Source organism: Exophiala bonariae (assembly GCF_035927105.1).
Source record: "Exophiala bonariae strain CCFEE 5792 chromosome Unknown scaffold_3, whole genome shotgun sequence".
Taxonomy (NCBI): domain Eukaryota; kingdom Fungi; phylum Ascomycota; class Eurotiomycetes; order Chaetothyriales; family Herpotrichiellaceae; genus Exophiala; species Exophiala bonariae.
In genome coordinates this window covers 194041-219613 of record NW_027042478.1, presented here as the reverse complement: position 1 = coordinate 219613, position 25573 = coordinate 194041, and the positions used below count along the sequence as shown (strand labels likewise).

The 25573-nt window shown below is 49.2% G+C and overlaps 9 protein-coding genes across 9 annotated transcripts; 3 read left to right on the top strand and 6 right to left on the bottom strand.

Annotated features, from left to right (window-relative positions):
- Positions 1-354: 354 nt before the first annotated feature.
- On the top strand, positions 355-1902 carry LTR84_007594 (uncharacterized protein; the record flags this gene model as incomplete). Its single annotated transcript, XM_064851147.1, has 1 exon — positions 355-1902. One exon carries the CDS (start codon positions 355-357, stop codon positions 1900-1902), a length of 1548 nt encoding a protein of 515 aa, XP_064710150.1.
- Positions 1903-2350: 448 nt separating this feature from the next.
- Positions 2351-4550, bottom strand: LTR84_007593 (uncharacterized protein; the record flags this gene model as incomplete). Its single annotated transcript, XM_064851146.1, has 3 exons — positions 2351-3090; positions 3144-4449; positions 4509-4550. The coding sequence occupies 3 exons, from the start codon at positions 4548-4550 to the stop codon at positions 2351-2353; spliced, it is 2088 nt and encodes a 695-aa protein (XP_064710149.1).
- Positions 4551-6000: 1450 nt separating this feature from the next.
- LTR84_007592 (uncharacterized protein) lies at positions 6001-6698 on the top strand (the record flags this gene model as incomplete). Its single annotated transcript, XM_064851145.1, has 2 exons — positions 6001-6008; positions 6059-6698. 2 exons carry the CDS (start codon positions 6001-6003, stop codon positions 6696-6698), a joined length of 648 nt encoding a protein of 215 aa, XP_064710148.1.
- Positions 6699-7739: 1041 nt separating this feature from the next.
- LTR84_007591 (uncharacterized protein) lies at positions 7740-10052 on the bottom strand (the record flags this gene model as incomplete). Its single annotated transcript, XM_064851144.1, has 3 exons — positions 7740-8379; positions 9382-9912; positions 9964-10052. The coding sequence occupies 3 exons, from the start codon at positions 10050-10052 to the stop codon at positions 7740-7742; spliced, it is 1260 nt and encodes a 419-aa protein (XP_064710147.1).
- Positions 10053-10561: 509 nt separating this feature from the next.
- Positions 10562-11387, bottom strand: LTR84_007590 (uncharacterized protein; the record flags this gene model as incomplete). Its single annotated transcript, XM_064851143.1, has 2 exons — positions 10562-11255; positions 11314-11387. 2 exons carry the CDS (start codon positions 11385-11387, stop codon positions 10562-10564), a joined length of 768 nt encoding a protein of 255 aa, XP_064710146.1.
- Positions 11388-12586: 1199 nt separating this feature from the next.
- LTR84_007589 (uncharacterized protein) lies at positions 12587-13504 on the bottom strand (the record flags this gene model as incomplete). The annotated part of the gene is made up of 2 exons (XM_064851142.1): positions 12587-13247; positions 13299-13504. The coding sequence occupies 2 exons, from the start codon at positions 13502-13504 to the stop codon at positions 12587-12589; spliced, it is 867 nt and encodes a 288-aa protein (XP_064710145.1).
- Positions 13505-15510: 2006 nt separating this feature from the next.
- Positions 15511-16366, bottom strand: ERV25 (vesicle coat component; the record flags this gene model as incomplete). Its single annotated transcript, XM_064851141.1, has 4 exons — positions 15511-15524; positions 15665-15910; positions 15967-16093; positions 16166-16366. The coding sequence occupies 4 exons, from the start codon at positions 16364-16366 to the stop codon at positions 15511-15513; spliced, it is 588 nt and encodes a 195-aa protein (XP_064710144.1).
- A 568-nt stretch (positions 16367-16934) lies between these two features.
- Positions 16935-18657, bottom strand: LTR84_007587 (uncharacterized protein; the record flags this gene model as incomplete). The annotated part of the gene is made up of 3 exons (XM_064851140.1): positions 16935-17267; positions 17319-17632; positions 17685-18657. The coding sequence occupies 3 exons, from the start codon at positions 18655-18657 to the stop codon at positions 16935-16937; spliced, it is 1620 nt and encodes a 539-aa protein (XP_064710143.1).
- Positions 18658-20663: 2006 nt separating this feature from the next.
- On the top strand, positions 20664-23458 carry LTR84_007586 (uncharacterized protein; the record flags this gene model as incomplete). Its single annotated transcript, XM_064851139.1, has 2 exons — positions 20664-20670; positions 21012-23458. 2 exons carry the CDS (start codon positions 20664-20666, stop codon positions 23456-23458), a joined length of 2454 nt encoding a protein of 817 aa, XP_064710142.1.
- Between the last annotated feature and the right edge of the window lie 2115 nt (positions 23459-25573).

Below are 25573 nucleotides of genomic sequence, written 5' to 3'. Positions count from 1 at the left end.
TCTCATAAACACTGGAAATCGCCGTGAGGGATATAGAACTGACCTACCTAGGGTGCTTCCCAGGTACGTACTCGTAGTATGAGTTGCAAGTTCAACTGGAATAGTTGGACATGAAATGGAGCGAAGCAAACTTAACTACGCTCGGCAAACATTCCTCTTGCAAAAATCAATTAGCCATGCACGCGACCTCCAACGCGTCGTATCTCCGACTTCGCGTCATGGGATTTTGGTGTGGACGAGTGACCAGTAAAAGTAATTGCGTTTTTGTAACAACTTTCAGTGTGTTTTCCTGGTCGATACTTGACAAGCCTTCACAGGATTATCAAGCGCTCCCTCTTCTCAACTCTTGCCACCATGGCGCCAACACAAGGTCTTCTCCGGCCTCACGACAAGAACGAGAAATTTGGCACCAAAACCCGTTTACCAGACACTTACAACCCTCTCTATTCCTACCGGTTACCGCGCGGGGAGACCAAGCAATACCTTCAACAATATGGCGACATGTACTTCTTGCGGCTAGCCAAGTTGAAGCCCGTGGTGGAAAAGATTGCCGAAGCAGATTGGGAAGACTTTGAGATCGCCGGGGAGCATGCGCAGAGGGTCGATAGAGTCTTGGATGTGCGACAAGGCCAGCTATGTTGGGTCGTGGGAACAGTCTACCTCGACATGGCTCTAAAACCCAACATCCTCGAAGACATATCCAGAGAGCACTGGATCGCTGGCCCACCTCCGAGGAAATCCTACTTCTCTCAAGATGGCGAGACACAGATCATGTTGGAGGATGAATCTGGGAGATTACGACTGTCGGGCGCAATGCTTAAAAACACATTACTCGTCACCGGTGTCATTATAGCCGTCCTCGGAACAGAGAATGCCAACGGTGACTTCGATGTCCTTGACATCCACATCCCAGAACTACCTCGCCAGCCCAACCGTGGCGAGCGAGACGAAGAAGAGGATGAGGAATCCAAGATGGACCTCGACAACCAACCCCGGAAGAAAATTGCGCTGGTCAGCGGCCTCAACATCTCCGGCACCTCGGCCGACACACTACAACTCTCACTGCTCTCCGAATTCCTCCTGGGAGAATCCCTCGACACAATCGACCAAGAATCCTCGGCACAAATCACACGGCTCGTCATCGCGGGCAACTCCATCGCCGCAGACGCCATCATCAGCAACGCATCCAACCAGCAAAGCGACAAAGCCACATCGACGCACCACGCCAACAAGAAATACGGCTACGACGCGTCCTCGTACAATCCCATCCCAACACAACTCCTGGACGCCTTCCTATCCGAACTCCTCCCCACCGTCCCGATAACCATCATGTCCGGAGAACAAGACCCGGCCAACACGTCTCTCCCACAACAACCCATCCACCCCGCCATCTTCCCGCATTCCCGTGCCTACAGTTCCACGACCACCATCACCTCCCTCGACACGATCCCCACATCAAACACCCAACCAGGCTGGTTTGACTCGGTGACGAACCCCTGGGACGGCGACATCAGCGGCTGGCGGTTCATGGGCAACTCCGGACAGCCGGTCGACGACATCCTGAAGTACGTGGACCTGGGGGGCCCGGACGGCAGCGGCGCCGACGGCCGCCTCGAGGTCATGGAGAGCATGCTGCGCTGGCGGTGCGGCGCCCCAACCGCCCCGGACACGCTGCACTGCTACCCGTTCCAGGAGCGCGACCAGTTCGTCATCGATGCGTGCCCGCACGTTTTCTTCGTCGGCAATCAGCCCCGGTTTGACACGGCCGTCATCGATGGGCCCGGTGGGCAGACGGTGAGACTCGTCGCCGTGCCGAGTTTTAGCGTCACGGGCGAGTTGGTGTTGGTGGATGCCGAGACGTTGGAGGTCGAGGTCGTGAGGTTTGATGTTGATGATGGGTAGATACCCAGGGGGTCGTGGAGAAGGAAATGGATGCTGTTGCATGAATTTTGGTAGAATAGATAGATACAGATTACATGGGCTTCATGAATGTGATGAGAGCATGACCAGCAAGTTTAGTGTGGAGGCAGGATTGTCGGACTATGTTTTTCTTTTCCAATCCCATTGACTACCTAGCTACCTATGTGCAATCAAACTACGGCTTGTTTTGAGTATGGACACATATACGCCTATAAGTCATGTATGTATAATACATGCAGGTCCAGTCCGAAAGTCTGATGGCTTTTGATAACAAAAACATACCCCTCCTATCCATGATCGCAGTCCCTTCCTTCCGCATTCAACATCCAACCATCTTCCACGCCAGAACTGACTGCCAACTCCAACTTGCAACGAAAGTATTACTCCTGGCGCACGTATAGGCATGTACAGTATTCCATGTGACGATCGTTCACTTCTTCTTCCCAGCGGTCTTTGGGACTTCCTCAGGTAGATATCTGGACGAGACATCATCACCAAAGAGTTGCATGTCACCCTTTCCACCCATGCCCATAAACTCCATCTCCTGCCGATTCGCAGCAGGATGTTCTTCCTTGGCGTTGGCCGCTGCCTTCTTCCCCTTGCCTTGAGAGACCATGCGGTTCTTGCCTGCGGGGTTCTTGTCCCACACCTTGACATGGGCAGGCGTTGTGTCGGGAGGTGGGCAGGAGCCATTCTCACCTTTTGATCGATTCGCTGTGATATCCACAACTTTGCTCACCTTGATATCGTTGATGTTGGCCAGCAGAGTACGCTCACGCTCAACTTTACGCTTAGAGAAGTCGAGCGAGTTCATCACACCAGTAAGGCCGTCAATCGAGTCTGCTGGATTGATGTAACTAATATCGCGAGTCCAAGGGTGGTCGAGGCATTCGTCAATCGTGATGCGCTTGCTGACATCGACTGTCAACATTCGATCAATCAAATCTAATGCCGGATCGCCGACGGGGTCCCAGTACGGTGAAGGGTAATCGAAACGTCCCATTTTGATCTGCTGGGCGAGTGTATATGGATTTTCTCGAGAGTAGAGCTCGTCAGAAAAGGGTGGAAAGCCGCACAGACAGATGTACAGGACAACTCCGAGAGACCACACATCGACCGCTTTGGAGTACTTTCGATGTCGGGTATTTTCTAGGATTTCAGGCGCAACATCTGAACAATAGTTAGCTGGGGATGATCAACAGTAATTGTGATCGTCCACCTACAACTAGGGGTTCCACACAAAGTAGTGGTGAACGACTCTTCGCCAATGATTTTAGCCAAACCAAAATCTGCCAGCTTGATCGACAAATTCTTGTCTGTCAGTAAAATGTTTTCCGGTTTGATATCACGATGTACAATGTTTCTCTCATGGAGATATTTTGTGCCTTGGAATAGCTGGATGAAGACCTTCCGAGTCTCCGCCTCTGTGAGTTTTTGTTTCGTTACAATCCAGTTAAAGAGCTCGCCCTCTGCGGCGAGTTCCAAAACGAGGAAGACGCCATCAGGCTCATCGAAAGTCTCCTTGAGGCACAGAACATTTGGGTGACTGACACTCATGAGGACGGCGATCTCCTGCTGAAGACCTTCGGTTTGTGAGCGTTGCGAGTCACCCATACGCCTCTCGAATTTCTTGACCGCGAATTTGAAGCCGGTGGATCGCTCGACACATAGATAGACTGTAGCGAAATGACCTTTACCGAGCTGCTGAAGGACACGGTATCGCGAGTTGAAGGCACTGGAATCCCGGCTGCGGGGATAACGGAACACGAAGCGAGCCTCATCCAATATTGCAATCTCATCGCCGTCTTCCAATTCCCGTCGCTTATTCCGACCGACCAATTGCTCTTGTACAAACGTGCCATTGATGGACAGGTCTTCCAGGACAGCAATGACATCGCCGTTTCGGGTTTCGTTGAAGAGTAAACAGTGACGGTTGGAGATGGTGGGAATATCAAGGACCATGTCGCATTCGGGATGTCTACCTATCAGATACCCTCCGGCGGGAAAACCTTGGACGGTTTTCTCGGCTTCATATTGATCTTCGTCGCCTGCGAGCTCCTTTTTCCCGCGCTTCTTGCTCTTGACTGTTTGTCTAGAAACTTCGAGAGGTTTGATTGGGGCGGGACAAAAAGCTCTTCTCTTCATGGTCAAGCGATGTCCAACCTCGGCGGAGGGAAATAGGTAGCCCCAAGTACCGTCGTCATCGTCCAAATCAGCTTGGAGGTCTTGGGGCGGGTATATAAATTGTGACAATGGCTGTGTGTCTTGTGGAGGAGAAGAGAGGGCGTAGAGCTGGGGGGGAGATGGGGGAGTAACATGACGCAGCTGACTGGGACGGCCTTCGGGCGGACTTGCGGTTCGCTCTTTGAAAGGCTCTGTAGCGGTGGATTCTTGTGCCGTCAAAGGCGATGGGAGGTAATGCGCCTTTAGAGGTGTGTTGTGAGGTTGGTTCGGGTCTTTTTGAGACTGTGAGGACAACCTCTCGGACCGTCGCACCTTCTTGGTATCATGTTCGTCGTTGGTACTATACTATAAGTGGACCGGTTAGGGTTGAGGCTTTCAAAGGCAGGCACAGCTGAGTAAAATACCCTATTCCGCTTGAGGCTGCTTTTCTCCTTCTTGGGACCCATTCAACCAGGAATGGCGTAAAGTTCTCTCCACACGCCGTACTGGTAGGCAAAGATCTCCGGTTGCAAGTACCGGGTTAAGAACTGATGATCAGACCTTGGTAGCCTCTGTCGCTGTAAAGAAGAATAAATAAGGCAAGATGAATCCCCAGAGGAGAAGAAATCAGATGGGCCGATGAAAGGTTGTGTGCGCGAAAGTGAAGAGAGGAAGAATCAGAGCATAAAATGAATTGACATGGATGGACGACGTGCGGATTGGGGCACAAGTAATTGGCGAGGCGTGCAGTGGTTCAGCTCCGGGGTTCGGGTTCAGGTTCAGGTTCAGGTTCAGAATCAAAGTGTTTGGTAAGCTGCCATGAACCAGTGACCAGTCCGTCGCCTGTCATCCAGCAATGCCGAGTTGTGGAGATTCCAGGTTCCGAGGAATTGGGGAAACTTGAATGACTCTCGAGATGCGTCAATTTCTATCAACTGCCAGTGTCAGTGACGCCGAGGAGAGGATAATTCAATTCTTCCCTTTGTGTTCCAGAACGATGAACACTGATTAGTACTCTGCGATAAAGTGGTCTGGATCATTAACCCCCACCAGCAAGGCACCATTGATCCCTGGTCCAGCAATGTTGTTGTTTGTTGGCCAGGCATCCATCGCGTCGAGCATTAGTTAGTCGCGCCATTATTGGCCACAAGGGCTCTTTGAGGATGTTCTTATCCACGTCAGGTCAGTCACAGATATCTGATGCAAAGACTCTGATGGCCATGGATGAATTCAAAGCAGCGACGAGTATGTACCCTCCTCTGTCTGCAAGGAAACATATGTCTAGATGACTTCGGGCACATAGCCCTTCAGGGATAATATTAAACTCCCATCTCCCTAGGACTTGAGCAATGACAATTCAGTTGAGCACTCATGCACGAGAGCAACTAGCCCTCCTCCTCTTCTTCTTTAAACAGTCAGGTCTATCCCCACTCTTGTTCGAAGTTGTTTTCAACCTCCTTGTCTCCGATTATAGTATAGGTTCAAGGTGAGGTGCAATGACAATTATCACAGCCAGCCTTGTCTTGCTTCTATTTCTCATGCGCACAGAATCTGCTACTAAAGTGATCAGATGTCGTTGGACAAAGCTAACAAATCAGCATCCTTCAACAATGTGAGTACAAAGAGCAATGGTGACGGTGGTGGTGAAACAAACGGGCAACCACATCGCTGACTTCATGCCGGTACCAATGTCCAACTCCATTCTCATTGCAGTGCCGTGCACAATAAATTCACCACTAACTCACAAGACAACGTGCGCCTAACAGCACTGCTGTCATGAAATGACATGCTAACTGAGTTCTGCTTTTACAACCTTGCCCAAAGACGGATTCCTTGAGCCTAGACAGAACGCAGAATTGCTGCATGTCGTGCAATCCACCTCCGACCAATCCTTCATGCCGTTCAAAAACCACCATCATGAGCAGGTAACTACAGCAACTCATATCCCTCCAAATCTCTGATTCCAATGAATTAGCTTTATCAACTCGAAGATCGTGACCGTCCTTGTGGGTCCAGATGAGGTCGAGTATTACTTCCATAAAGACATACTGGTCGACTCGTGCCCATTCTTCGCAAAGTGTCTCTCAGTGAATATGGAAGAACATCTAGCGAACATCGTCAGAATGCCGGAAGATACAACCCGCGCCTTTCACCTCCTCACCTTGCACCTCTACGGAAAAACAATTCCCGCTCTCACTCACATGTTGAATGTCCTCGACAACATCGAGGCCTGGATTCTTGCGGATAAGCTATGCATGCCTCACTTCCAGGATATCCTCATGGCCAGAATGATGAGATATACCGAGTACAATTACATTTTCCCGGGCTACCTTGCCGACCCCAGTATCGTACTCAACCCGGACTCCATTCTCGGCAAATTTCTGCGAGATCAAGTTATCCACGATATGGCCAGAGCGGCTGGAACCCTATCGGGAGCAGTATATTCGGGAATGAGCGAAGAAACTTGGGATGGTTTGCTCGGTAACGGTGTCGTCGATAGCAGGATGATTCTAGATCTGGTCACTGCTGCCAAAAGCACTCCTGTCAATCCATCGAAGCAAGGTTGCAAATACCATGTCCATGGAACCACCGGGGTGTGCATGGTCCCAAATTAAGTGGCTCACCCAGCACCATCAACGCTACGATTCTTCTCTTACAAACATCACGATACGTTGGGCGACTCTTGGACAATCGTCATCACATTACCACATGCAATGACCTCCTGTCTTGCCCATGGCCATCGAGCAAGCTACATTCCCATGGCTTGAACAGCGCATTTGTCTCCCGTAATAACCATCCCGGGACCCATGAGAACACAATTCATAAATTCAATGTTTCTCTCTTGCAATCAATGCTGTACATTCTATGCCTCTGACCAATCCTGGTCCAGAAAGTGTCCAGTTCCCCTTCATTGTCTTGCTTTTTTGGTCCATCGTTCTGCCCTTCCGGTCCTCCAATACACAATCGCTGCGGACAATAGCTACACCTCTCGTTCTACACATGCCAAGCAAAGGTCAAAGGTAATGCATGGGTTTGGGAGAGGGATCACTGGCCTAAGGAACAATTGGATGAGTGCCCTCACTCATGAATCAAATTGCACAACCTTGGGAGATTGTGGTAAACGGAAGCAAAGTTGTAGACCAAGCTAGGAGGGTCATGGTCTGAATGTGAAGACCATCGACTGGTTCAGGGGACTGGAATTCGAGCGCTCATGAGGCAAGTCAAATTAAGTTGCAAGGATGACTGATCAGCTGTTCTGCTATCCCATTCCAGGAGCCTCTTGCGCTTTTCTTGTTTTTTGTGAACTGGCTTTGGTCGTGGTTTGTCATGCCATTCACCTCCACGAATTGAATCCTTTCGCTGACCGAGCCTCCACTACCTTGCCCATCCCATAAGCCCATCAAGTCACCATGAGAGATCTCGCTCACGACGATCGATTCATGCTATCAGCCTTCTTGGTTGATCGTCAAACCTTGCTTCAAATCAAACGCAGCCAGCAAATTCTCACTGCCTAATTAATGAAAATTCATGTTCACCAGCACTCCATTTCGACTTCTGCCGATGTTCGCAGCGCCTCCTGTGTGCTTTCGCTTCCTGGTCGTGCCGAGGAAGCCTATTCAACGGTATCGGCGACCACGAGCCAGGAAGTATTGACATCACCACTCGGTATCTTCAATCCGTCCTGCTTGATGAGGCTCGTTCGCGCGGACGTGATATTTCTCAGGCCGCGTCGCAGGTTCTTTTGCTATATCTTTCGCGTTCACGACTGCAAAGAGGATAGGGACAGGAAGATATTCTTGCTTTGCCAACAGAACCTCAAGCTCTTTTGCATAGTCGTCCTGGTGTCTCCCAGGGTCACTCGACAAGTCCCACGCTAATTGCCTGAAGCCCAGTAGGAAGAGAGGCAATGATTGATCAACGTTATCAAACAGCCAGATCAGGTGCTGAGGTTGAAAAACACACCGGCGCCAGAAATCCGCCAAGCCATCCACGAACTTGTTCTGCCATTCAGGCATACAAAGCTTGTCTGCGAGCACCCACGCCTTCATCATTCCGGCCACTTCTGTTTGGGTCGCTGCACTTGGAACATTCCGGCTGTAGATCCAAAGGAAGAAGCTGTCAAATGACACACAGCTATCTTCGGGGAATTCGACTTCATTGGCTTGTCCTTCTTTCATTTGAGGATTCAGGCACAGTCTGAAGAATGGGCTTTCCTCGATCAACTTCTCTTTGTGCGCTGCATAGCAGTGACGTTTGGCTCCAACGATGATTGTGACAATCGGAGAGGCTGCGAAACTGAGAATTTGTTAGCACAGCCCGATTACTCTTAGCAGATTGACGCACTGTTTTGGAACAGGCTCATCTGCCACTTCAGCCTCATCCACGGTATCACTAGCCGCAGCTGAAACAAGATTGACTGTGCTGTCCGAAGCCATCGTGCAGATGGTTCAAGAAGATTGGATGGGGAGAATGAAGATGTGGATCTGAATTTCGAGAATTCTGGGAGAAGGAGCTCAAAAGAAAGTCAAATCTAGCGAAAAGTTGAGAGATGACAGAAAGATGAAGGCTCATTATTTTCAATTTCCCTTGCCGCCGTCTTTGTATACCGCGTCGCAAAGTCATTTCCTAGAGGCAAGATGATTGAGTTAAAATACCGTTGCCTGCGAAGAGCGCCAACTTGCCACGGATCAAGCGACTCCGCAATTGCTCAAGTAGACCCATAGAGCAAAACCATTATCGGTGCCAACAATGCCAGGAAGCAAACTCTAGACACATAATCTATGAGAGCGTTGACTTATGAGGAAATAGCAGCGGCAAAGCATGCCTGTCTATTCTCATGGACCTGATAAGCGCGTGGAAGCTCGTTGTGACCAGCAAAAAATTGTGCCCCAAGCTCGATCCTTTCTATGGAGCTATTTGGCTACTCTGCTCGCTGGTTGCTCAAATCTTCTGTATCCAGCTACAAACCACCTTCATATCTCCGCCAAAATCTGACAGTACCACTTTGCCCCATGTCGTTAAGTGATGTTGAGCATGCTTTCGTGAGGGTTCCGCTTCCTTCCTGGACCCCTAAGCTCAACAGCAAAGTCGGCAGCCATTTCAGGGATCGAGCATCTTCCAGTGACCTGCCACTGTTGTCATTGGACTCCTCACGATTTCATTGCCTGTTCACATGGCTGGTCAGCAGGATGTAGGTGGTATTTGCATCCCATAGTTGCTGGTCGCGGGGATTCCAAGGATTTCGCCTCGACAACAACGTCGTGGAGGAATTCTGTCACGCAAATGTCACATTCTGACCACGATGACACTAGTTTCCGAAGTCCATTGGCCCCCGTGCCATGCTCTGCTTCGTCCTTCTTACGGTAGTGCTTGGGATAGCGAGCCAGAGTCCATACCAATTGATCCCAGACAAATCTGAAAATCATGGACTTCTGCGAACCATTCTCAAGCAACCAAAGGAGTTTACTCGCTTGTATCAACTTGGTGCGTTTTCCAATTTCTGTCATGATCCGATCCTGCCATTCTAGCATGCATAACTTGTCGGCCAACACCCAGGTTTTGACGTCCAAACTCAGCCCCCGCGCACCTTTGTCTGCTTCATAGAGGTCCGGGACGGCCTCATGATATATCCATTGGAAAAAATGAAGAAAGCATCTGCTGTCATCATCATCCGGGAAAGTTACTGTGTTGCTCACGCTTTCTTCGAGGCCAGAAGCAAGGCAATTAGCGAAGAAGGGGCACTTTGCGGTCAGCACATCCTTATGTGCTGAGAAACTATGTTTCTTCGAGCCAACGATGATCGTAATGATGGTGGATGAGGGAAAGGCACTAGATTTTGGTAAGCGAGGATGGATGTGGGACTCAGAGTGCCACACCTACGTTGGAAGCCACTTAGTAGAAGATGTAGCCGCAGCTTGGTTCTCTTCTACTCTATCGGCCGTCGCAACGACTTTTGACTGGGGTTTCATTGGAATGCGCCAATGAAAGTGTAATTTTGTGGTGTTTTGGGATGGTCCGCGTGGGTTGGAAGAAAGTGATCGAGGAGAGATTGAGGAAGAGAATCTTCCTGAAGTGGGTTGAATGCAGACTTGCAACAGAGAACTTCACTCGAGAGCAAATTCACTTCCATATCACTTGACTCTGTGACACGTCACTGCTCAAGGATCGTGAAGATATTGCATGGTATGGGCGACGGAATGTCACTAAATGTGTGATCTCGCTCGAACTGCCCGGCCTTTGAATCTGGGATGTGATATAAAACTACGAAAGTACTAGTAAGAGAGAGGTGGGCAATCGCATTGACTACGAGAATATCTCAGCTCGGTATTTTCTATCTATGGACGAAAGCTGAAGAAAGGAAGGCATTGAGCTCGCGGTGACAGTCATAAACCTATGATTTGAAGAGGGCGATTTGAACGGTGCAAAGCTGAAGACATGGAATGACACGTAGTCTGGTATCTCTGCCGCAACGTAAGGCTCACTTCTTTTGGGCACAAGGCTCGTACTTCGGGTGCACATGGTATTGACATCCTCTCTTCCTTGCCGGCTCTGTGGATTGCTTCTTGGAGACCACACCAATATCATAAACGAGCTGTACAATACTGACCTTGCAGTCTGGCCACCATTTTGTCAGCTCGTTGAGTTTCTGGACAAATTCACATCGTGAGGATTCATCCTCATTGGGGTGGTTGTCGTAAATTTGAAAGTTCCAGACCAGTTCATCATAAAACAGTTTGAATAATGGGCATTCCTTCAGCTCATCATATTCCAAGTCAATATTGTCGGGATCCAGCAACCACAAAATCAGGTTTTTTGGGACTTTAGAGCTCTGAAGCCATACCATCATGCAATCAATGAGCCAGTCCTGGCAATCCGGCATGCACAGTCTCTGCGCCAATAGCCACGCTTTTGGGAATGTTTCGATGTACTTTTGGGAATTAGCTTCGGTAAATTTCAGGTCCGTATCACCATAAATCCAAGACAGTATCAAGCTGAACTCTGCAGACTCATCTGTTGGGAGGTGAATCATATTGGTCATGCTTTCTTTCATTCCCGAGGAAAGACATTTTTCAAAGAAGGGAGATTTTCGCATCAAGATCTCCTTGTGAGCCGTGAAGACGTGCTTTTCTGCGCCGACGACGAGCGTGATGATTGCGAATGTGGCCAATGTACTGCGTCCATGTTAACTTCAATTCACTTTGACCAGTTTTCCTGGGACGGGGTACTTACATTGGGAGAGATGAGGGACTAACTTTTGCCTTCGCGGCATTGAGTTTCGCGCTCAGTCCTGAGCTAGACGCCATTTTGAGTGTTGCACTTGAATGTTGCTCGGGGAAATAGCTAACCTGGCTTGAAAAGGTTGAGGTAGATATATTGTATGAGGATGGGAAGGCTAGAATTTTGTGCGAGAGTTTAGAAGAATATATTGTGGTTGAGGCAGATGCATATGCTGAGGCACTTTCAGCTTAGAGCTGCCTCAATAACCCCCAGACTGCCTGTAAAGAACAACTTCACAAAACAATTCACAGGCAGGCGGTGTCGTCAAGTGAATCCATCTCCATTCATTTGATATGGGTATATGGTATGCTGACTGACAGTATGGGTAGATGGAGTCCACCTCGATTGACTTCAAGACCACGGACAAGAGGAGGGACTTATTGCCACTCCAATCTGTAAAGACAGATTATGCTGTCACTCCAAGGCCGTTTCAAGCGTCATCATCTCGAAAAGCCCATCCGTCACAGTGGCTTGAGTCTTATGCACAGAACGCACCACTTAACATTCTCCGATGATATTTTGAACCTCACGAGGCTGCAAAGCTGAAAGTAGCTCTGGTGGGCATTTTAGCTGTATCAAGCAAAAGATATCGGACTGATCCACCCGGATTCTAATGTCTTTGTGACCCATGTCAAGCTGCAAACGTTAGACAAAGGTAGTTCTGGTTGTGTGTCTGGAGTTCTTTAGTCTGGAACTATGCGGATGGGCCGGGGTTGCCCGTTATGTTCATTGAGTAAAATTGTGTGAGAAAGACACGTTGGGATGTCATTTCTCCGTCGTAGATATCAAGCTATGACTAGTAGCCAAAGGCAGTCTGGATTGTGTTCCCGGCGTTCCTTGCTTTCAAAGAATTCCATTGTGGAGGGCATGCACTGTTTTGACCCTGCAAGATGCATTGGAGGAACCCGATTTAGGGGGTTGCAGCCTCGCGCGAGCCGCTCAACTCCGACATCACAGATTTGGCGCGGACACACCTCACCACAGCAAGAAATATCGGGTTCGCGCGGCAAAGATAGATTTTTGTGGTTTGTAGGCATGGGAATGGAGTATCCGGCTGGCAAAAGAGTATATGGCTTGCTTATAGGTCATCATAAAGCACAGGTGAAGCATAAAGAGCAGTTCAGGAGGCAGCTTGCCTGCATTTTGGCCATTAATTGCTATCATTGCTGGCTATTGTTTGAGAATACAGGTTTTTAGGCTGTGTGGACGGTCTTGAAGCAGTAGATTATCTGGCTGCTGGCTGCCTCGTACCATCTCTTATGTAGTAGTCCTCAGGGCGATAGCCTGGTTTCTTAGAACCCCGTTTAGCTTGTGAAACATTCAATACTGTTAATGATGTGTTGGCCATCTCTTCCACCGGCAAATCAGATCTGGAGACGATTGCTTTCATCTGAGGGCCCCAAGCCTGTATGCTACCGTCATTGTTGCCGTAATGCCTCGGCTTGAGAGTGCTGTCGTGCACGAAGCATTCTGTTGCCAGGCGGTAGAGTTGATGATGGGGTGTGAGGTGATCTAAGACCAGGGTAAATTCTCGAGGAGACACCAGGTTCTTTTGCCAATACTTTGCTATCTCATCGATCAGATCGTTTGGAAAGAAGCGGAGCATCATAAGCTGGTCTACTCGTATCCACGCCATCATCATGATGAGATTCTGGTCTTCATTTCGAACCGATGGCAAGCGTCTGGTATACAACCAGTGAATCAAAATTCTAAAGACCATCGGATCGTCTGTAGGGAATTCTATCTTATTTTCCAAGCTCTCTCGCATGCCTGCAGCCAGACATGTGGTGAAAAATGCCGACTGGACGACCAGTAGGTCTTTGTGGGCCTTCAACTGCACCTCTTCTCCGCCTACAACAAGGGTGATGATGGGAGAGCAATCATAACTATACCACTGTCAGAAGGATAGCTCTTGAGGAATTCCGCGATATCATTACCACTTAGGATCGATTTTCTTGTGGCTTCTTCTGGAGAAGGCTGTTAAGGTTTTGATTGCACGAAGAGCATTTGGGACCGGGTTCTGGATCCTTCGGATCTCTTGAGTCTTTCGGGTTGTTCTGGGTTTTAGAGTCTTTCGGGGTTCTAGAAGCCCGTCAGAATACAGCACACCACCAGGTAGAAATTTGACATTACTAGGAGCCATGGTGAGCGTGGAATATGCTGTCTCAATGTCTCAGGTGAATGATAAGCTTTAAGTGCATGAGTGTAGTGGTGCTTTTCATACTCAGTGTGGAAGCTCAGCAAAATGCACAGTCAGAGGCGTATGCATGGTCTCACGAGAAGAATCGGAGTAGCAAGCTGTTTAACAAAGAGCCGGGTGTCTGGATAAAAGCAGCCAAGCCCAAACCGTGATTGAGGGGCGGTAGAGGTCATCAGCGTGCCTGGAGATCTCAGGAGGGCGCGGCTGCAATTGCTGGAGCATTGGATTGGAAAACATTCTCATGAACATCTACACTAGCATTATCCGGCGCTCAATACCATCCTTCCAGCTACACGACGTTATTTGATGGCCTTCGTGGCTGCTACAAGGTGTTGGAAGATGAGAAAGTATATTCATTCTTTTGGACCAATAGAAGAAGAACCACTTAGCAAATGGACGACGGAGCTTTTCGCTATGTACGCATAAGCCTGCAAGGAGCGATCAGAGACAGCGCTGCGGGCTAATGTCCAATGAAGGACATATACATGTCTATTTTTCACAGAAACATTAACCAGTCCAATGGACGCTGAGAGATAGGGATCAATCCCTGGAATTCGACATCTATTCAGCACGCAAAGAGTCCTGCTCGGCCCCAAATATATAGCATTCGGGAAAAGGGAATAGTTCCAACATGTGAATTCGGTCGTACAGATGCCATCTCCATGGAGCAAGCTGAACAAAGGACTTCAAGGCTGAACACCCCTGAGCAGAGTCATGTTGGTCACCAGGTATCAGAAACATGGAATACAATATGTGTGTTTCTGTGGGCATATTCACTAGCATCAGACTTAAGATTTAATCTACCCTACGTTCAACTGAAAATAGACGTGACAGATCTCCTCCTCAGAAAGACATAACCAGCTCGAAGAGACAGATGTGGCCGACGGTGGACTATGGCGAGATCAACACGAAACAGAAGTATAGCCTGGTGCAGTAGGGAGCCTCACGGACATCGAGATACCCGAAACCCAAGTATGGAAATCTGTCGCCGCATGTAAGTAGACAACGATATAGAGCGATGGTCTCAAAACAAAAACATCTGTGGCGTGCATTGAGCTGGATTGAATAGCGAGAGATCTCCAAACTGGAATCAACCAGCAGTTGGTTTAGCAGATAAAGGGGGATTCAGCCGTGCAGTGGCACCCAGACTGGGTAAGAAACGCAAAGCACCTCCTTCCTGCGTCCTTTAGTGACAGTAATTGCCTCACCTTCATTCCAGGGACGGCATGCCCCTAAATCACACGTTTGCGTCAATAGCAGATAAGTCTAAATCCTGGAAATACTGTCATAGTACAATCAAGAAGACAACAGTGCATCCGCTTCTTGGTCTAGTCTGGAGGCAGACAACAATAGATTCTAGAGTTAATGGGCGCTTCTGAAGCAATATCCTGAATTGGAAAAAAAGAAAAAGGGTTGGGGGTATAGTGACGGTGCGGGAACATCCCTTTAAAAAGGCTTTTCATTCCACCGGATGTGCTGTTTGTACTTTCCTTTTCGGGGCTTTTTGGTTCGTGAGGACAGCGTGTGAAGGCAAGGCTCGGCACGGCATACAAGGAAGACAAGGAAAGCTTTCACTCTTATACATAATAGACACACAACATTTTCCAAGCCTGTGCCAGAGGAGGGTCTGCGCGAGTTCATCGGTTAATCCTGATGCTGAGCAGTGGATTACAAGGGGATAGTCAATGCTTACTCGCAGATAATATCGTATATCGAATATACGGATGCGAGTGGCTGCAATTTGTAGAAGAAAATGGGAAGTCGGACACACGGTAAGATATCCCGCATCTTTTTCCCATGGCAAGAAAATAGTTGGCAGTGGAATAGTTATACATGAACAGATCGTAAGTGTACTTTTGGTCCTCTATCGAGACATGGATTCGTGTCCTGCGAAAGCTATGCTTTGATGAGTGTATGTGCTTGACGATGCCGAAAGAACGGCCACTAGATCAGATGCTTCGACCTAAGTGAAACAAAACATTAGCAAGCAGTCCAAATGCCACACATATACAGAGATGCTGGAGATGGGGAGGTTCAAAATATCATACCTGAAATACGACCTCAAATATACAATCTGCCACGCTCCCAAACCGACCAACATACCCATTGTTCCAAATGCAAACCATTTGACTCGTTCATTCGTACTCTCATTCGTATCACGTAGCTTCTGTTCGCGCGTTCTCAAATACTCCAACTCTTGAACGATCTCATTGACCGTCTCTTCTATCCGCCGCAGTTCGGTCTCTACAGGCTTCAATTTCTCAGAGGCCTGGATGCTGGACCAATCTCGTGCGTCGGCACCAATGTCGATGTCTAGTTCGACATGCCGAGTTGGGTTGGGAGTGTTTGCTACAGCATGGGTCAGTTGAGAGTCCGTAGCTAGCGAATGGAAGTCGAAATCATACATCTTCCGGTCAAGGTGTTCTCGAAGCAGACATCGATAGGGGAATCAGCTAGGGTTGTAAATGCCGTCCTCTGCTCGCCTGCAACGTCCTTGGGTCGGCCGAAATCGTTGCCAACTGTGTCTTTGATCTGGAAACATATAGATTAGCACCTCATGTAATGCACAACGCTCGTTCATCGCAGTCATGTCTGGCGACATACATGCATATTGACCATCTGTCCATCGCCCCGATGGCCGCTAACGATGGCAGTTATGACGACGAGGGTATCTCTGTTGACAAAGTTCCGCACGCAGCGCTCATTCTTACTGCTGTGACCCGCCTGGGCCACAAGATCGAATTTCAATGCATCGGAGAAGGGGAGCAGGAGGAGGACAGCGGCGAAGTTGAGAAAGGATCTCATGTTGAGGTCTCGTCGTGGACTTTAAATCCCGATAAAACGGCTGGAGATGAATGAATCGGCCGACAAGCGGCTATGGGGGGTTTGTATTTCTTGAAGAACAGCGCACCGCTGTCAGAGTTGTCTCCCGAACTTTTGGGCGTTTTGATGTTCAGGAGTTTTGGGCGCGGTGGGCATTTTGGCAGAAACCACGGTCGACAGATGGTTGGTCACGTGGCAAAGGCGGTGAGAGCTTGCGGCCCCTTTTCGACCTCCTATGTTGAACTCAGACATGTGCTCGACTCCTCTCTCAGTAAATATTCAGATCCAAAACTAGCGGCGATATACGAGTGCTAGAGATCCTGTCCTCCATACCGTGTTGATTTAAGTGTGCATTCAATCGTTACATGGCGGCCAAACTATTCATGCCTCGCAACAGGATGGACTCTTTCCTTTCCCTCCTCCGGTCGTTGTCATCTCACACATGAGACTCGATCGAAATAATTTGACCCAAATCTCTCCTTACTTGCCTCCTAGCCACGTTATAAAACAGAGCTACCTTCACAACCGGATGGTTGAACTTCTTTGAGGCTCAATATACTTCGGTACCGCTGATCACGCTTGCTCTTCGCTCTTTCGCCGCCTTTTCCTTTGCCAAGAATATCTCCTGCTCAGCTCTACTCTTCTTCAGGTCCACGAAGAAGCAAAGGAGACAAAAACTGAGCAGACTCAATCCAAACAAAAAGTAGAAGGGAAGGCTGTTGTTCCCATTGGGCGAGGCCGTAATGATTGCGCTGCTCACGATGGGCCCAATGAATGCGCTAGTCTTGCCCATGATACTGAATAAAGCGAAGAATAGGAACTCTTTTCCTCTGGGCGTGACTTCGCTAATCATCGTTTGGCTGTATGCATACCACGGACAGACCTATGTGGGTAAGTACAGACATCTTGTTGCAGAAGAACCAATGGGGCTTACCACGAGACCGTACACCACTTGGTACAGCCAGAACTCCCATTCGTTATGGAAGCCAAATTTCTGGGTCCAAATACCTACCATACCCCAACCATCGAGCAAGAGGATACCAATCATGACTACATCAAACATGACTTTGGTGCTAAGTCCAAACTTTTTCTGGACTATCCAAAACCCATAAATGCCGATCAGCTGCGCTGCGATTCCGACAATGAGGAGATATGTCAACTTTAAGGTATTGTAAGACACTACCGTATTCTGTAGAGTCGCGATGACGGTCACGGTCGTGTTCAAGGAGTCTCCGAGTAAGAAGTAGCCTATCTTGATGTCAGGTTTGATATCGCGGAGGACCCGATCCGACACACTCACCAATGAGATAAAGAAGAGTTTGCTTCAACTCCCAAATCTGAACGATTGCGCGATAGATATTCCAAAATCCAACGCTGACAATGTTCATACCCACTGGGAGTTGTTGGCCTGGTCGACGCTTCTCAAGAATGAACCATGGAATTGCGAGGAGAATCCAAACCCCAGTCGCATAGGCAATCAGCACACTTAAACCCCATAGATTGTTGGCAGCGCTCGCGTTCACATCCAAGGCGAATAGGATTCCAACCAGGATTGCCAGAATGACAATCTCTCCAGCGGATTGCCAGATAAAGGCCACATTGTAAATGCGGTTGCGCTGCATCATGTCGGCGAAATCATAGTCGTCACGAGTAATCTCTCGGTTTTCAAACTTCTGGGCCTGTTCACGCATCTCGGGAGTATTTCTTGCTAAGCCTGGGAATGCTGCAGTCCAGAATGTGACACACATCTGGTAGGCGATCAAACCCACCATATACAAACCTGTGGCAATGGGCCATTTTTCCTCTGTGTGTACACCGAGCCAGCCAAACCCGAGAGCGAATGCAACAATGGACCAGAATATCAGGATCCAGGGCCTCCAGGTGCCGTAGTCAGCCATACTTCCTAGAATGAGGAACAATACCACCTGGATTGCGAAAGAGATGCCATTGGCGAGAAGAACTATGCTGTTGATGGTTCGATTGGCGCCCAGAAACACCAAGCGTTCACTTTCTCCGGCAGCTTCGTACAGCAAGTCCTGAAACAAGGTTGGGCCAAAGTTGAAGAGAGTCAAGCCATTGTTGCCGACATAATAGGAATAGTATGCCCAGCGCTCCCACCTGGATGTCTGATACTTGGTGATGAACTGATCGGGGGCTACAGGATGGTCTTCATCCTCGAGGCCGGTGGGGTTATCGAGCTTATCGTCCTTAAACGGGTCTTCGGCCAGAGCTGAGGTTGCCGCGGCGGCAATGCCAGCGTTTGCGACTGACATGATGTACTTTTCTCGGAAGACCTGCGTAGTGCAATCTGACAATTGAGAATACGGAGCGAGCTATAAGCTATTTAAGTCGGCCATCTACGTACGACACAGAGGTGTTTTAGGTGCCGATCCCCTTGAAATCTTCAGCTCTAGTACTAGGGAAGCTCGTGGTACGGGAAGCCCGCAGGGGAGTGTCACAGTTCTACCCAGTAATGAAGGTGGATTGACAACATTTACCCCGTAGGTGACGACGGTTGCAGAGTTTTGACTGGCGGATCGCCACAGGTATCTATCTAGAGTTAGACCCACCAGGATTGATTCCCAGTGTAATGGTGCAGAGTCGCAGTGGGCAAAATGATGCGATCGCACTTCTCCAGTAATAAATGCTTAGATCTCAAATCAGTAGCGATTATTCCTGTCGTAGATATCCGTACTGCTGAATTGATCAGCTCAAGGCCTGAGGCCTATCTCGCTTCACAATAGTAGCTGGGCTATCAGCTAAGCTTTCGGGACACCTGAGCTTGATAGAGCTTGGGTACGCCTCACGCCTATTTCTCTTCCCTAAGGCATGAATTCAGTGACGCTTACCCCTCCCCCCAAGATCCAACTTCGAAGCCGCCGAAAGCATCATCTTTGAGTACCGATACCACAGATTTAGTCGCATGGACACAATCCTTGCTTCATCTGGCCGTGCCTCGGCATTGAGGACTTGTATAAACTTGAAATGCCTGTGTATAGACACCGAAGTGACCATGCCAGTTAGGCCGCTTTGGAAGTTCTTTGAACTAGAAGTATCCTTGATTCATCCCGTTGACGAGAAGTGTTGAAAGTTTCCCTCCAAACGATACCGAATGCGACGCATTAGATCAACCAACAAGGTCAGCACTTCATCGATCCAGGTACGGTGGAGTACTCTGGCGCTTGAGACGAAATTTGGTCTTGCAGCAGAGGTGCCCTATGCTTGCCCGTATCTACTTATTGAATAAGGTCACGTGTCAGAGCTGGAGTGCTGGATGATGTCATGGGGAAGAGGAAGCTTTGTTGGATCTCGTGATCTTTACCGAGCACCGCGTGGAGGATTGTATGATGGTGAGAAACGCCGGCACATGTGACACTGCCATCGAAGATTCGCATCGAGATCGAAGACACACTTTGGGATTTGCTAACAAGAATCCTGGCGTAGCGGAAAAAGAGTTCCACCGTATGGACCACAACAGCACCCCTCGTGAACAATAAACCCCTGACCCAAGCTTCATCAGATCATTCAAATCATGATGATTGTAGGACGCACAAACGGGGCATGTTTGGTAGAAAAGTTTGTTCTGGACTAAAGGACAACATTTCCGGTGAGTCCAGACCTTCAGATCATCACACGAATTGAGATTTGGGTTCAATCCACGGCCCGGAACAATGACGCAAACAAGGTGCATCCAGTTCGCTTTGGAGGCTGTGAGATCGTCGATGAGTCTGTTTTGAGGTTTCCGGTTCAGGGTCCAGAGTGACTGGGAATCGGGAATTGTCCTTTTAGGACGGATTGTGGGAACGATCGCTTGGCGTTGTCAAGCCCGGATCGCAGATCCATGCTGCCAGTTCTCGATCGTGAACCCTCGTTTTCCAGACCATCACAAGGCTCTCAAGATCGGGCCAAACATCGTGAAGAATTGCCATGCTCGACTCTCACTCCACGTTCCAGCTGCCACGAACCCAGCAGGTGCCCACAATGGCTTTCTTGGGGACTTCTCCTGCCTCTGGCTGCATCAGTATGCCTTTGACTCGTTTTATCATTCATCCAACTGCGACGACCACAAACTATCATCCATCACCCTACGCCTACATCGATCCAAGACTGCATCGACGCTTCTTCGACCACGACACCACCTCATACTTTTGAGTATTTACTCATAGTGCTAAGTCACAAAGTACACGTTGAGTCGCCCTCCTGACCTCTTTACAACACTGCCTTTCGATAAATTGCTGCAGTACTACCTTCTGCAATAACGCGACTGCCATGTCTCAATATGGATAGTGCTGACCCCGATTCGATGGCGAATGCATCAAAACGACCCTTCTCCGCGCTATCGAAGGCTCTCCGCCGCCCAGGCCCGACCGCCTCTGTGTCGCTGCGACACAGGAAAAGAGTAAAGTTAGATAATTGTTCCAGGGCCTCAAAAGACCCGACAGACGACCAGATCAGTTCCGAACAATCTTTACCGTCAGCGAATACTCCAAGTCCTTTAGCACCCCATGAGTCAAGTAGTGACCAAAGTGCAACAAAATGGTTTGATGGGGTGAATGAAAATGTCGCAAAACCAGGGCAAAGGATAGCCGCACCTGAAGGTCCCTAATTTGACACTTCCTCCTCGCAGTTGAGACAGCTAACGCTATTGCAGATGAAGAACCATTTTTCCTCACCCAACAGAACACTGCCCGCCCGCTCGCTCAAGTTCGATCGGCCAACGGTGAGAGCTTTGGACTCCTTCACCGGAACGACACCGAAAATGAGGATCTGAGGGGAGTGATTGACGATCTTACCATTGAGAACAAGAGGTTGAAACATCTGCTGAAAAATGCGCCTGGCAATAAGAAAACCTTTACATCCAGCCCAGATAAAATTCTCGAGATTCGTACGCATGGGCTGCCACCGGACAAGAAGCGAGAACTGGAACAACTCTTGAAGAAATTTACCCTTGGAATCACCGAGGCTAGCCCTTCGTTCGCAACCGATTTCATCGATCCTGCAAGCAACCATGCAGGTTCGAAAGCGACGCTTCCCACTACGACTACATCCGCAATTGATTCGGGGTATGCCTCCAACACTACGTCAGCAGTCAAACCAGCGTCGAATGCTACGGATCCCGTCACCCATGGTAATAGAGACAGAGAAATAAAGGATTACCTTCACGATATTCCCAACTCTCTTCTTCCAAAGAGCACTCTTGCTATCAATGAAGATGCGAGAATGGCATTGGTGGTGCAGCGGCTCGAACAACTCTTTTTGGGCAAATCTGCAGTCCCGGGCGAACACAGCTTTTCGGTTCAACAGCAAAAAATCTCTCGATCAGCCGCACGAGCGGACCGTCGAGAAGACATGAAACAAAACAGGGCTATCAGTGGCAAAGGTTTACGTGAAGCGATGATGCTACCCCATGACACCAAAGCGGTTCTTGAACTTGGTGGGGATGAATGCAATAGCGGACCAGCTGATGTTAAGCCCAAACACGACCCAGGATCTGAATCGACATCAGATGCTGCCGGTGCTTCTGAAGATAGCTCTCCTAGCCAGCGACCTACTCGACCACTTGATCTCGATATCGAACGTGCCCAAATCGTGGAGGATAATATCAATTATATTCGGCATCTCGGATTTACGACACCTCCCGAAAGCCACTCAGGTGATAAGAAGGAGCAGCCATGGATCTTTCTGAATCTCTTGGTCGGTATGGCGCAGTTACATACACTGAACGTTACGCCCGCTTTCATTCGCAAAGCTCTGAAGAAGCTAAGTTCTCGGTTCGAGATCTCGGAGGATCAGCAGAAAATCCGTTGGAAGGGAAGCTACGGTGAGAATTCTGACGCGCCTCTACAACAAAGTCCAAGCTTAGGGACACAATCGATGTCAGACCATCCAGGGGACGAGACTGGTGGAAGAAGTCGCAGGAGTGCTACGAGTACTCTTAATGGGCAGAATTCAATGTCGACCGTGGAGGGAAGAGTCGCGCGGAACGGCAATTCCAAGAGCATGCACTCGTCCAACTCCACTCTGCCTAAGTCTGGACTTTCATCTCACCCCTCAAGATCGTCGGCCTTCGGTTACAAGCCAATTGTGTACAAAGGCAAACGAAGTCATGTGACACGATCCTACCTTGATTCTCCCAGTTTGAGCGAGAGTGATACGCCACGTTCAAAGAGGGCAGGAAATGGCGCAAGCCCACGAGTCGCAAGATCTAACAAAGACGACCATGAAGGAGTCGTAACATTCTTCAATCACTCTTTCTTTTGTGAGGATTTGAGTGGCGATGGAGATCTCAGTAATGGGGACTCCGAGCCATTTGTGGCTTCAAAGAATGTTTTGGGACTAGGTGATGCGTTCTTTTTGGAAAACGACAACCTTCGAGACCCTCAAGCCTGCTATTTCAACCACGGCGACGGATCACAAGATCAGGTTGAAGACTTTCCTGAGGGGTATTATTCTGAACTTAACATATCCTTGGGTACTATCACCAGTGCCGGAGAGGACGAAACTCAGCCGCCAGAACTTCCTGCGTCGGGCATAGGAGGTGTGAAGCCTGAAGAGAACTTTGCGATCGACGTCAAGATCCTTAGGACGAGAGAGCAGCTTTTGCCGCAGTCGAAGGCCCCGCTGTGGAGAGGATGCGGTATCACAAAAAGACCACGATCTTCTTTCCGTTACCAAATCATTGGGTATCAAAAATTGGATTTGCGGCCATCCCGACTACCACCGCCGAGTTACATTTTCTTCACGTCGAGCTCTACTTCTGGTGCTGATGGAGGAATCGGTTCCAGCAGCTCGAGTGACACGTCCTCTGAAGCCGACGAGTCTGCGGCACCAGCAGGCTATATGTGGCAGTGGACTTCGAGTTCACAGGAAGTTTTAGGCGAGGAAGAAGATTCGGATTCCATCTCGGGTGACAGCTTGATGTCTGATGTTATACAGACGGGTCAAGAAATACAACGGAATTCCGCGCAAGAACAAGAAGACATGGTTTTTCAACCTCAAAGAATAGTCAGCGGCAGTTTGGTAGCGACTGTTGGAGCCAGTTGCAGCGCGGCCTCGATGGGAGACCGTCAATAAGAAAGATGAAAGGCGCGACAGAACACGAATATGGGATTTTATGACGGATAAATGTTACAACATAGGGATTATGTGGACGAGCGACGATACAGAGATCAGCTTGGCATTAGAGGTATCTCAAATCGCAGTGGTTATGATGAGATACCTTGGTTTGTGATTCTTGGGCATCGATTGAAGGAGTGTACATTGCTCACTTCTGTGTGACTTCTATACATTCACCTACCTACCTGACCTACTAAGCAGGTATTCCTAATAATGTATCATAATTTTTGAGTCTCTCGGAAAAGATCATGTTGGCGGATGGGTATGTATTCAACCGCCACGCCACTGGTTGCTCGGGTATCCCCGGGCCCCAGGCCCCTATCGGCCGCCCGGGGAGTCAGCCAACGCTGCCGTTGCCGCCCCCGGGGCTCCTGTGCTTGCTTTGGGTAGGTATCACTTTGGCTGCTCTGCCAGTGTAGGGTGTCTATCAGCTCGCTACAAGATGTGAGTGAACTGTACACTGATGCTACCTGACACTTGCTACTACTATCCCGGGGTTGACCAGTATTGGTTACAGAGTCATCGATCTCTGCTTACACCGTGGAATTGTACAGCAATTTTTTTACCAAGGCTTAGGCGCCACGAGTAATTTATTTGTGAGTCTGTTAGATCGAGTTCTAGCTAGCTGTTCAAGTCTTGACTCTTGCAGTCCGCTTCCGAAACCACCCCCCTTCACCTGGTGGTCCAAAAACGCACATCATTCCGCGCTCGTCGACCGAGCACCTCCCCACATTTTCGGATCCGTACTATCCTTGTCATCGGCTGCCGTCCCATTTTCTCCTGCCCATCACCAAGAACCTGAACCACGGTTGGATTCCGGGGTGCCTGCCGATGGGACCTTCACTTCATGTCCCTCACCCAGCCAACTAACTAGAGTAGCCAGCACCCAGCACCATCGTAACAGTTAGATCTCCGTGTTTTCACCTTGGACAGAACGCCGACTTAAATCTCTTCCTAAAGCCTGGGAACATCTTCTGTCTCTTTCTTGTTACTCTTACTCACAAATTCTCTATACCACTTCCCCTCCCCCCTCTACCCCAGTGACTAAAAGAACCTGCTTGGAGCTTGTCTTCCAAAATGTCGTCCTTTCTCGAGTCTTCATTCCGAGCATCCTCCAGGGGATTGCGAACAGCTAGATATATAACTCGCGACCAGCGACAGGTATGTGGACCTTGCATTCTCAATTAAACTGCAGACCATACTGATCCACGGCTTCCCTCACAGCGGAATCTCCTCCTCGCCCGCTCGTTTTCTTCCACGCTTCGACGCAATGAGATCAACAAGATCGTTCCTTCCGCCGCAGAGGCCATCAAGGACATGAAATCAGACTCGATCGTCCTATGCGGCGGTTTCGGTCTCTGCGGTGTCCCTGACACCCTGATCAACGAAGTTGCAAGGACTCCCTCCATAACCGGCCTGACTGCTGTTTCCAACAACGCTGGTATTCCAGGAGCCGGGCTTGGACAGCTCCTTGAGTCCAAGCAGGTCAATAAAATGATTGCCAGTTACGTGGGCGAAAACAAGGTCCTCGAGCAGATGTATCTGACTGGAGAAATCCAGCTAGAGCTTACCCCTCAGGGTACTTTGGCCGAGAGATGTGCTGCTGGTGGAAAAGGTATCCCAGCTTTCTACACCCCTGCCGCCACCGGAACTGTGGTTCAGACGGGCGAAATCCCTCTGCAACACAACGCAGACGGCAGTGTCAAGCACTACGGCAAGCCTCGAGATGTCAAGGTCTTTAACGGCAAGATCTATGTCATGGAGGAAGCCATTCCTGGAGACTATGCTTTCGTCAAGGCCTACAAGGCCGACAAGCTCGGTAATTGCCAATTCAGACTCGCAGCCAATAACTTCAACGGAGCTATGGGCCGAAATGCAAAGGTCACCATTGTTGAAGCCGAACACATTGTCGAAGTTGGCGAGCTTGACCCAGTCGCCATCCATCTACCAGGTATCTACGTCAGCAAGGTCATCCAATCTACAGCTGAGAAGAAGATCGAGAAGTACGTGAACCGCAAAGAAGAGGGTGCTTCCGTCAAGGACAGCCTGGGCAAAGGGGACGCTGCATCCAAG